This window comes from Chrysochloris asiatica, unplaced genomic scaffold (assembly GCF_000296735.1).
Source record: "Chrysochloris asiatica unplaced genomic scaffold, ChrAsi1.0 scaffold00346, whole genome shotgun sequence".
NCBI classification, from domain to species: domain Eukaryota; kingdom Metazoa; phylum Chordata; class Mammalia; order Afrosoricida; family Chrysochloridae; genus Chrysochloris; species Chrysochloris asiatica.
Genome location: NW_006408864.1, coordinates 1,678,874 through 1,687,363, shown reverse-complemented (window position 1 = coordinate 1,687,363; position 8,490 = coordinate 1,678,874). Strand labels below are relative to the sequence as shown.

General features: G+C 38.0%; 1 protein-coding gene across 1 annotated transcript in view; it reads left to right on the top strand.

Annotated features, from left to right (window-relative positions):
* Positions 1-8,490, top strand: part of LOC102831585 (protein FAM35A-like) — a 65,333-nt gene that overhangs the window by 50,168 nt on the left and 6,675 nt on the right. Inside the window, exon 5 of the mRNA XM_006875925.1 lies at positions 1,421-1,655. Within this exon, the coding sequence (XP_006875987.1) occupies positions 1,421-1,655 (235 nt within the window). The remainder of the gene's footprint in view (positions 1-1,420; positions 1,656-8,490) is intronic.

Genomic DNA, 8,490 nt, shown 5'->3' with positions numbered 1-8,490 from the left:
CACAAAGGTATTTTAGCTTTAAAATTGTTGTTAAGTGCCATCAAGTCACTTCCGACTCATAGCTACCCTGTGTAGTTCAACCACCAACCTTGTGGTTAGCAGTCCAGTGCTTACCCTACAGCGAGCACCACACCAGGAGAGTAAAATAGTGAAAATAACTAGATAAATCTGTACAATTCTAGTGGAAAATAATTTTTGCTAAATTGCGTACAAGAAGACCATTCCAATTTAAGAGGGAAAAAAGGGAGCTCCAAGTTGGCTAATTACAATGAGGTTTATAAAGGGAGGAGGAGAGAGAAAGTTGAACTATTGGCTAATCTTACCTGAGATCAACTGATACCTGATTACTTGGTGGTCGCTGGCCTGGCAGCTAAGCATTTGTCCCTTCACCCACCTACAGCCATGGGACCTTCTGAAATTTAAAATTAAGTGAGCCTAGAGTCTTTTATTAAATCACTAAGTAATGGTTTTATTATTGACTGGCCTCTGAAGGGGCCAAGACAGAATAAAACTGGGATCAGGAGTTTTGAGGTTCCTATCGAAACTCAGCTAGTGCTGTGCAGTCCAGTCTGACTCAGAGGGACTCCAGAGAGGAGAGCAGAACTGCTCCCCAGGGTTTCTGTGACTTGACAGGAGCGGACAGCCTCAGCTTTCTCCTCAGGAAAAGCTCGTGGGGTTTGAACCACCAATTTTGCAGTTAGCAGCCCGATGCTTAACCCATGGTTATTAGATAAGAAAAGCCTCTTAAAATCAATGTAAAATATCTATTTTTAATTTTTAAAAATTGTTCCATAGCTTACAGATGGCCAGGATGATGATGATGGGCAGGAAATTGGAAAACAAAAAAAACAACTTAATTAAAAAGAGAATTAACTAGTTGTATGTCTTTTCAAAGTAAAGAATAGTGGGACAATTCACCTATTTGGCTTTTGATGGTGGCAAATCAAGACAGAAGATAGGGATAGGAGAGACAGCATATTAGTTGTTTCATGTGTTTAAAGCAATTTCTCCTAAAAGACTTATTAAACTTACCAGCCAGTAGGGAGAAAGAAGACATCCATCTGTTCATTCAAAATAGCCAAATGAATCTTCACTCTCAATTGCAGGCAGGTCACCTTTCCTTTCTAGGGTAAACACTGAAGCCATTATGTCATAAGTATGGGTGAGATCATCTAGGAAAAGAATACAGAAGAGCAGCCCAAGAACAAAGCCCAGAGTGTGTACTTTACTGTAAAGTGACTGCAAATCAACTCTGTAGTTAGCAAGGTTGATGGTTCAAGCTCACCAGCTACTCCTGAGAAACCATATACAAGGTCACTGTGGGTCAGAACTGCCTCAAAGGCATTTAACAACAACAACATACATTAATATGACAATTTTGGTCCTAAAATACGTATTTATTTTTGTTTACCTTTCATAGGAATGGTTCTAATCAAAGCCCAGATTTTAGAGCTGGTGTTTCCTGTTAGAGCAGCCCAGAAGAGGCAGATAACACTAAATGCTCAGAGTACTTTGAAGAATATTTTTGATTCTCTTCCCAACATTATATATTCCGGCTGTGCAAAATGTGGATTGGAGCTGGAAATTGATGAGAACAAGATCTACAAACAGTGTTTCAGCTGTTTGCCATTTGCAATGAAGAAAATATACTATAGGTAAGCTAAGTAAGCCCACTAAATGACAATGTTTATTATTGTTGCACTGCGAATGGAAAAAAAAGTTGTACCTTCTAACTCTTAGTTTCTTACCAAAACTAACTGGAGCTAATCTAAGAGAGTAAGAGACAAATAGCAAAAAGTGCCCAGTGATAGTAATTGGATTTTTTTTTTTTTTTAAATCCACACTTGGGAGACTTTACTGTTTTCAAGCAGTTGTAATTATAGAAAAAGAAATATGTTTTTAACCAAGATCTAAATAATTCATTAAAAAAAACCCTCATTTTTCCACTTTACATGTAGTTGGAATTTAAAGGTTAAAATTGTTAAATGGTCTTACCCCTCTGTATTATTGTGGAACCTAGTAAGGTGTTTGGCCTCTCTGTGCCTCAGTTTTCTTATCTTCTTCACATGAGAAATTAAGGCTAGCCAATGTTCTTTGGTAAAATTTCTAGCCAATTCAGTGAAAAATACATTGCTTTTCAAATGATGAATGTTCAAAGTCTTGGACAACCATTTTCTTTTCTCCTTATAAATAAAATGCCTTTAGAATATAGCACTCGATGTTTTAGGTTCTTTTTTATTTTTTCTAAATACTGCAGTATCTAAAAACTAAATATATCTCTTACTCACTTACTGACTACCTCATTATCTGACATTTCATGTTCACAACAATAGTAAACAGTCGACTGTCTATTTTCCCCTTAACAACTTACGGCTAGCAGTAATGAACACTGACCGTGCTGGTTAAGGTTATGCGTCAGCTTGGCCAGGCACAATTCTCAGTGGCTTGGCAGTTACTGTAATGACAGAATCTGGAAGGTGTGTAGTGAAGTAGTCATCCTCTATGTTACGGTCTGATGTAGTCATCCTCCATTTGTGCATAATGCTAATTTTCACATAATGACCTGGTCTTTGGACCCTAACCATGTTGATAAAGTGACAGGTGGGTGTATAAATATATTCATATTATTGTGGCAAATTTAGTAAAGTTTACTGAAGCTTAGTCCATAAACCTCATTTCCCTTCACAGATATGTTTGTTATAAATAAGTATATTAGTTACGTTTTTATTTTGGACATTGCTTTTATGAAAAAGAAAATGGAATTAAAGATGCATGGTATGTATGTAACATATAATTAATGAAAATTAATTTCTTAGTAATAGTTAGATTCCTTATAGAGTATATATACAATAAAATCTGTAAAATTCAGAACCTGTGTAAGGCAGAAGCCCGTCAGAGAATGAAAATTCAAGTGGTTTCCATTAATAGAGAGTAATAGAAAGCTGGCTAGATAGCAACCTGTAAAAGGCAGGAATTTTTTGAGACCCAGAAAAACAAGGCAGTCCCATCAGGTTCGGACTTTCATAGCTTTCCGTGTATATTTTTAGATCACATATTTTATATCATTCCAAATGTTCTGTTCAGTGTCGTTTGTGGAACAGAAATGTTACCCAATAAATAGCCCTACTGAAGAAGAGAGCCTTTGTACCTTCAGTGTAAAGAATAACTACAGGAGAAGGACTTTGGAGATCACTCACCCCAGTAGCATAGTAGGTTACCAGTTGGGCTGCTAATGTCACAAGGTCAGAGTTTGAATGTATAGGCTGCTCCATGGGAGAAAGATGAGGTTTTATGCGTCCACAGAGGTTTGCTGCTGTTGTTTCGTGCCATCTAGTTGATTCCAACTCCTAGAGACCCTGTACAGGGTTTCCAAGGAGTAACTGGTGGGTTTAAACCACTGACCTTACGGTGTACAGCCTAATGCTTATCCTGCAGCACCACACCAGAAGCCCCCAATCCACTCACACGGAGGTGTACAGCCTTGGAAATCCTATACACAGTCACAATGAGTCTGACCAACTAGATGGCACAGTATCTGTGAAGTATTTCATTGTTGTATTGATTTGTGTTTTCCTTTGCCCATTTTTTAATTGGATAATACTTTTATTATTATTATTTTTCAGTTGTAAGAGTTTTATTTGTGGTTTTGTATATTCTGGATATAAATATTTCCTCTCATTCTGTGGGTTGTCTTTGCATTTTCTGTATGATATCATCTGCAGCACAAATATTTTTATGTTTGACATAGTTTAATTCCTCTTTTTCCTTTTGTCTCTTGTGCTTTAGATATCATGTCTAAGATACCACTGCCTAAGCCAAGATCATGGGGATTTACTCCTCGACTTCCTTTGTAGGAATTTTATAGATTTAGCTTTTAAAACTGTGATCTGTTTAGGTCCATAATCTCTATGGAGTTAGTTTTTTTATATGGTGGTCTGAGGTAAAGGTCTAGTTTCTTTTGCATGTGAAGGTGCAGTTATCCCAGCACCATTTGCTGACAGGACTGTTTTTGCCGCCACAGATTGGTCTAGGCATCTTTGTTGAAAGTGTATTTTCTTTCTGTTATGCTAAAATCTTAATTTCCTTGAGGGGAGGAACCAGATCTGAGTTCTTTACAAATATACATCCAGTGCTTAGCACATTGCTTGGTACATAGTAGGTATTCAGTAGGTATTTACTGAGAGAATACCAGCCTTAGGAAAGAGCATAGAAAATATAAAAAAAGACTTCAAATCATCAGGTGAGTAAGAGGGGCACGGAGATTTTAGGGGGAAATCATTAGTCATACTCTAGCCCTGTTATGGAGTCCTGGTGTGGAGCTGCAGGGTAATGCACTGGACCGAAAGTTAGTTTGAGCCGCAAGGTCAGCAGTTCAGACCCACTAGCCGCTCCTTGGAAACCCTATACAGGTTTGCTACTTGTTTGTATCTGCTTCTTAATTTTTTTCTCAAACAATTTGCTTTTAAAAAAATAATAATTTAGGTAATATATAGCCATGATTAAAATGCAAACAATAAAGGAAGGTATAAAATAAAAAGTCTTCTTTCTCATCTAACCCCTATAACTTTAATGCTGTTTCCAGGTTTGAGTGACATTTTTTATATGTCCTTCAGTAATGTATTTGGCTTATTATACTTGCACATGTATATCCCTTTCTTGAAAAACTGCATCAGTGGAATTCTTAAAACTCAACAACACAAAGACAATTAAAAAATACAAAAAAGACTTGAATGGACACTGCCAAAGAACAAATGAGTGATTGTTGTTGTTAAGTGCCATTGAGTCAGTTCTGATCCATAGCAACCCTGTATAGAGTTTCCAAGAAGCGGTTGGTGAGTTTGAACTGCCAATCTTGCGGTTCGAATTGACTTTGCAGTCCAGTGCATTAACCCAGAGCAGTACACCAGGACTCCCAAATAGCTAATAAGTATGTGAAAATACACTCATAACTAGTAATTGTTGTTGTTAAGTAGCCTTGAGTCAGTTTCTACTCATAGCAGCCTTTTATAACATACATGACAATATCACCTAGACTCAACCCAGACATGGAAGTATTCAAAGTGAAACAGAACTACAAAACTGAAAATGGAGAACCAGAGATACAGCTGCAACACCAACAAAAAAAAGTAACCCATAAAGTAAAACAGGGAATAATGTAGTTACAGAACTTCCAAATGAAGAGGAAATCAAGTAGATTTCAAGAAAGAAAGACATAAATAAAAATAAACCTAACTGAAACCCTAAAAATGAGGCCAAACCTTACTCCTAGCCCTAGACCAACCCTTACCCCTAACACTAACCCTAGTCCTAACCATAACCCTAACACTAACCAAACTCCTAGAACTAGCCATAGTCCTAACCCTACCTAGCCCTCCTTATTCCTACCCACTCCCCCAAAAAAGAATTAAAATTAAGGTTGCATAAAAACCGAGTACATTTTCGGTGAGTAGGGTAGGATAGTGGAGTAAGTAGTTGCTCCCATGTATCCACTTGCTAGTAACCCACTGAACAGTGAATAAAAATAAACACAAACAGATCACAGAGCTACAGACAGCAGCTGAATGTTGGAGAGTCAAAGTGAATCCAGAAATGGGGGAGGAGGCAGAAGCTGAAAGATTCTAGCTGCTGACATCTGGAGAACTCAGTTTATAGCAGCATTTTGAAACCGGGATGACAACATGCTGAACAAAAGAACTTTAGATGGTAGCTAAACTGGCTGTGGACTTGTGTTTTTCTGGAAACTCAGGAAGGTCTACTCTTATTTTGGTGGCACCAATTGGTTGTGGGAGGTCATGAACCACACACTTGGAAAGGGCACAAGGAGGCTGAGGGGCTGGGGGGAATGCTGTTGGATCTTAGTGAGACCCGAGGCTAGTGCCCATAAGATTCAGATTCACTGGGAAAACACATTAGACAGGCAGCACAGTGGAAAACAACTGGCTCCCTGCCCACAGCTGACATGGTGCGAAAGCCTGTATGGGATCTCCTCTGAGGGAAGGACATAAAGTGCTCCCCCCTCATCTCTAGAAATCCAAGCTTACCACTTCATCAACATTGGTGGTCAACAGAAAAATCCCACACAGGAACAGTGTGCCAGAGGGAAAGGCTTACCCCACATCTATAAAGGAAAGGGAAGCAACACAGCCCCAGGTGTGCAGTATTGGCTCACAGCCAAACCTCGGAAGACACAGGGACAGTAACACACCATCAAAGTCACCCACCTTAAAAAGAACCAGTCAGAGTAAGCCAGAGACTGTAAACTTTAAAATGCCTCAAAAGACAAGAATAACAAAGACAAAACCTCAGACTGAACTCGAGTCAGTGCTGGAAAAAGCTAAGGACAAGAGTACCCTCTAGTGGAATTTGGAGAAGATAGTAGAGGTAAATCTAACATATTAATGATTCCCTTTCAGAATATCAAACATCTCACATTCAACAAAACTATGAAAAAACAAAATCACAAAAGATGGAAGACCCAATCAACAGAAAAATATGAGGAAGAAAAATTTTCTCCTATGGAGAAAAGGACATTTGGAAAAATAGAAAACATTCAGACAGTAGTGTTAAATGCATTTAAAGAAAGCAAAGCAAAACTAACAAAAAACAGGCTAACAGAGATCAGAAACAGATTAAGGAACAAAATGAGAAACTCAATAAGGAAGCTGAAAATAAAACACACAAAGAGAATTACAGGAACTGAAGACTAAAATCACTGAATTAGAAAATCTTTCCAGAAAAGCATTCAATAGAGTCAAACAGAAGATAAAGTGAAGTAGAAGACAGGGTAACAGAACTTACTGAGTCTCAAGAGAAAAAAACAAAAGAAATCCAAATGGAAATGTGGAATTCCATTAAGAAATCTAATTGGGTGTCCTGGTGTGGTGCTGTAGGATAAATACTGTACTGCTAACTGAAAGGTCGGTGGTTCAGACCCACCAGCTGCTCCTCAGAAACCCCATACAGGCTCACTATGAGTTAGAACCAACTTAACAGTGTTAGAATTATTGGAATTCCAGAGCACCATGATTATATAGGCATAGAAAGATTGTTCCAAGAAATACTCAGAGAATTTCACAAACCTGAACATGGAGCCAAGCCTGCAAATAAATACAGAATGCTACACAGACTCCATTTAAAAGAAATGCAAAGAGGTCCATCCTGAATCACATTCTAATAAACTTCCTGAAACCCAAAGACAAGGAGAGAACTAATATAGCAGTGAAAGAAAAGCACACTGTACCAAGGGATCTTCATAACAATTAGTACAGCTTTCTCCCAAGAAACCTAAGAGGCCAGAAGACAGTGGAGCAACGTGTGTAAAATAGTCACTGAAAACAATTGCCAGCCACAAATTCTCTATTCACCTTTGTATAGTCAATAAAACACAAACAAACATCTTAGTCATTGGTTTTGCAAAATTCTTTTATGCAATCCAGCATCATTTCTGTCACTAAGACTATATTTTCCAACTACTAATCCCTCCTCTTTTTTTCCCACTTTCCCATTCCAGTCACCATTAATTATCAGTACAGCTTAATTGCATTTAAAAAAAAATCAGTTTCATGCTGAAGAAGTTGGTTGTTGTTAAGTGCCACCAAGTTGGCTCTGATGCATAGTGACCCTGTATAGGATATTTGTGGGAACAGAAAGCCTCATCTTTCTCCCATGGAGTGGCTAGTGATAGAATTCTTCTGTTTCTTTATTACTAGCTTTAATGGTTGTTGCGTACACTTGAATAGTAATTTTAATTAGTTTTCCTTGTAGGCATATGGATATTATTCTATCACAGACAGCATTACATTTCAAGATAGTTCTTGAAATGTTCTTTCTGAAAATGAATGTGATACCCTTCCTCCTCAATTGATCATTCCCGGCATAGTAAACCATATGAATGTTTGATTCAAAATGGTCAATACTAGTCTATTTCAGCTCACTAATGCCTAGGATATCAGTCTTTATACATCCCATTTCATTTTTGGTGACTCCCAGTTGTCCTAGGTTTATAATTTGTATGCTCCACATTCTCATTATTAATGGATATTACAGCTGTTTCTTCTTTTTTGAGTCATGCTCCCTCAACAAATGAAGATCCTCAAAGCTTTGCTCCACCCATGTCATTAAGGTGGGCTCTATTTTGATAGAGCCAATTGTATTTCGAGTGCCTTGCAGTCTGAGGGGTGCATCTTCTGGCATGATATCAGACAATTGTCTGCTGCTGTTCATAACGTTTTCAGTGGCTAATCCCTAACATATGGACTGCCCCTTTCTTCTTCCTAGTCTGTCTTAGTCTGGAATCTCTACTAAAACCTGTCCACCATGAGTGACTCTGCTGATATTTGAAATACAAGTGGAATAGCTCCCAGCACCCCAGCAGTATGTAATCCACCAGAGTACAACAGACAGAATGAGTAGTAGTGCTCCTTCATGAATACAAATTCTAAAATTGTCAACAAAAATGTAGGCAACAACATAACCACACTTGCAGATAAT